This window comes from Micrasema longulum, unplaced genomic scaffold (genome assembly GCF_059751315.1).
Source record: "Micrasema longulum isolate JH-2025_06_02 unplaced genomic scaffold, ASM5975131v1 h1tg001557l, whole genome shotgun sequence".
Taxonomy (NCBI): Eukaryota; Metazoa; Arthropoda; class Insecta; order Trichoptera; family Brachycentridae; genus Micrasema; species Micrasema longulum.
Genome location: NW_028278740.1, coordinates 667,501 through 670,861, shown reverse-complemented (window position 1 = coordinate 670,861; position 3,361 = coordinate 667,501). Strand labels below are relative to the sequence as shown.

The 3,361-nt window shown below is 31.5% G+C and overlaps 1 protein-coding gene across 1 annotated transcript in view; it reads right to left on the bottom strand.

The window, feature by feature from the left end:
• Window positions 1–609: 609 nt before the first annotated feature.
• Window positions 610–3,361, bottom strand: part of spt4 (Transcription elongation factor subunit spt4) — a 3,150-nt gene continuing 398 nt past the window's right edge. The window contains exons 2-4 of the mRNA XM_088236427.1: window positions 3,342–3,361; window positions 2,828–2,883; window positions 610–831 (exon numbers count right to left, since the gene is read on the bottom strand). The exon at window positions 3,342–3,361 is cut by the window's right edge and continues 87 nt beyond it. Coding sequence (XP_088092553.1) covers window positions 713–831; window positions 2,828–2,883; window positions 3,342–3,361 — 195 coding nt within the window. The 3' untranslated portion in view covers window positions 610–712. The remainder of the gene's footprint in view (window positions 832–2,827; window positions 2,884–3,341) is intronic.

Genomic DNA, 3,361 nt, shown 5'->3' with positions numbered 1-3,361 from the left:
GACTATAAACCATCATGTCCCTCTCCGTGTCCAGGAGTGAGCAGTCCCACAGAGTTGTAAGAGTGTTCAACGAGTTGTAAAAAAAACTCATTAGAAGAAAATGGTAAAAAAAGTTGGGGTAGAGTGGGGTTCGGACTTCTGACTCGCGAGTTCCCAACATTAGCCAAGAGCCCACAATCTGATTCAGATTATCTTACTGTGGTACTACTTGTGAAGGCTTATTTTTTTTGTTTTTTTAAAAAATAATGGTTGCTGTTGGTTAGCTAAATAAAAAATTTTAAAGTGTCTAGATTAAAAAACGAATAAAATCTGAAGACCTTTCATTACAATGTAAACAAAAAATTGCTTTCAAACACTTATTTATTTTATATTTATAATCAAGTTATATACAAGTTCCTACTGTTTTCATAAAGGAAAGGTATTTGCTTTTTGAAATGGTTTTGTGAAATGATAAATAAAAATAGTAACTAACGGAGAAAACAATATATTATTCTTTCTAAATAAAATATAATATATAAGGCATAATACACCCACTGTTCTTTTTTTCATGATAAGGCCATTAAAATTTGATTAGGCGCATTAGAGAAGCAGTAAATAAAATTACGTTCATGGGTTGATTGATTCAAAGTGATTTATTGTATTTAAAAAAAATAAATTATAAACGATGGAATAAACGGTATAATGAATTACATGTGAAATTAATGTAAACTAATTATCTTTGACTTGTGTCTCTGGGCCGATATACTATTCCTCTACTCTTCATTTCCCTAATGACACCTGCAGGTAATCTTCCAGACACCGATATTGCATACACCCCTTTACAAAATCGATCTGAAATAAAAAAAAAACACATTTTATACATCAGCATAGTACTCCACACTTCCCGTATCTAATGAAATATACAGAACTGTAAACCAGAACCCTGAATGATAATTTTTGTATTTGATAGCTACTCAATCTGATAGTGAGTTTAGATAAATTTCAAGATATTTAATTGCAGAAAAATCCACATTTTGAAATATAAACCTTGTATATTATAAGCAAGGTAAATAATAAAGCAACTCCCATATAAAAAAAAATTATTTAAAAAAATCTGATAGCCCTAGGTTCGATTCTTGGCAAAGCCGCTTTTGAACAGCTTTACCCTTTTTTAGTAGGAACAATAAAGAAATAAGTAAAACGTAAATGAAGTTTAATCAATATTCAATTCATTTTCATTCCCTTATCCACACCTGATGGTGCATAGGACACAGCTTTAGTATACCAAATGTAGCGTATCTCTATTATCTGTTACATGAAGGTAAGGTGATCTGTCTTACACTTCAGGTACCAGTCCAGGGACAGAGAAACATTGCAGTGTAAAACCATATTTAACCCTTTCCTGCCTGACAGGACTTGTAAGTCACGCTAAGTTATTAGCCTACATCTAAATACTTGTGATAATTTCTTATCATTTTCTGCCTGATGGGACTTCTAGATTCACTCACACACCCAGCGGCAAAATTAATAATTGAACATAGTTATGCAGAAAGCAGCCAGCCATAGAAAAGTGAAACTGAGATAATAGCACCTTTGTGAGAAGAGAGAAATATCAAATCTACACAACAGTTGGAATGTTTTTGACTTTGACAAATGATTAACAATCAATACATTTGTTTTTTTGGTATTACAAACAAGAATTTTATTATGTGTTCGAACAGTATAAATGAATTTTAAAGTACCGTAAGATTTTTCTGGTCCTGTGGGTGTTTTCTGCAAATTAAGAAATTCCGTTTATGTGATCGACACTATTTGCAGAAGGTGATTTTTACAGTTTTTTGTATGAAAGCGGTCTGGCTGTTTTTAGCAAAACATAGAATTGACTTAACTGCACCCGATAACACCAATATCTCATTTTTTTATTGTGGACTGGATGCTTTCTGCATAACTACGTTCAATTGTTTATTGCTCATATTTTTTCAAATGACAGCATTCATAACAATACCGGCGACATTTTGAAATGTTTGGTTTTTTGTGATCAACAGTGATATGTTTTTTGGAGATTTAATACTAGATAAGTACTTCAAAGCTACTTTTATTTGTTGTTTACTGTGTTTATGATGCATTTACTATAATACTTTATCAGTAAATTTTATATTTATATAAGTTGGAGACACGTCGACGCATCGCCAAAGGACTGACGTCCTATAAAATTCTGGTTCAAAAGCACAAGTCGTTACCCACAAAATCAGATCTGAACAGTGATTCCATTAAGAGAAGTAAGATGAATAATATGTCTGTTCCTAATGATGTTCGCCTATGAAATAGAGGAGTAAATTGGCCTGTATTTGGGAAGAAAAGAGGTCAATGTGTGGTTTGAAGAAAATAAATTCAAGACCTTAATCATCCTGCTAACATCGTAAAGTGTATTTATGCTGCAATTATTAAAATAATTGTATGAATGAATATCATAATATTGCTTAGTGCTTATTTTTTAATATTTACTTACAGCCTGAGACTCATAAGTCGCATTGTTATAAAATCAAAATAAAATAATAATGTAAATATTTCAAAAGTTTTTGGATACCATGGGCAGGCAAAGGTTAAAACAAATATTTCACATCCACCCTTACCTCAAGCGTGGTAGGCAAATGCACCAACCACTACACTACTAAGGGGTCTTACCTCCTCTCGATTTTCTTTTTCAGGATTTTTACCAGAGAACAGCCATCGTGTCAAAAACATTCCTCCAGGGCTGATTCTATTTTACATACAAAACATCTGCCCGGACTATTATTAACTATGGAGTTTTATTTAGAAATATCTTCCAAAAACATTAATAACTTACTTATTCGTTGCCATTTGCAAACCCAACTGTCTTCTGGACTCATTACAGAAATCAGTCTGAAACAATAAGTACATTTATATTTAAAAATATATATATTCTAGCTATTTTTACATCACTTATGGTATTCAAAATAGAAATTGAGTTGTGTTACTTCAATATACTAAATATATATCATAGTTAGAATAGAAATATGTGTGATTGAGCCTTTAAAGCTATGAGTGAGATATCTCACACATGGCGCAGCGTGACACAAATATTCGAAAGTAAACATTTTATTATTTTGGCCGCCATTTTAACACACTACCTATAATTAACAGAGAACACTGCTTTTGATCATGCATGATATATTTTAATAAATGTTATCTCTATTTACATTTTTTTTTCTTCAAGATGTTCCAAAATATATTGATTTTGGCTGGCATTTATAATTAGCAAAGTTCAAAATAAAATAAGGCAGAATTGTTATAAAAAAGTTCAAGTGCTCATCAATAACAGATGTATGAAACTCATTTACCCGTCAAAATTGTTGCTGGT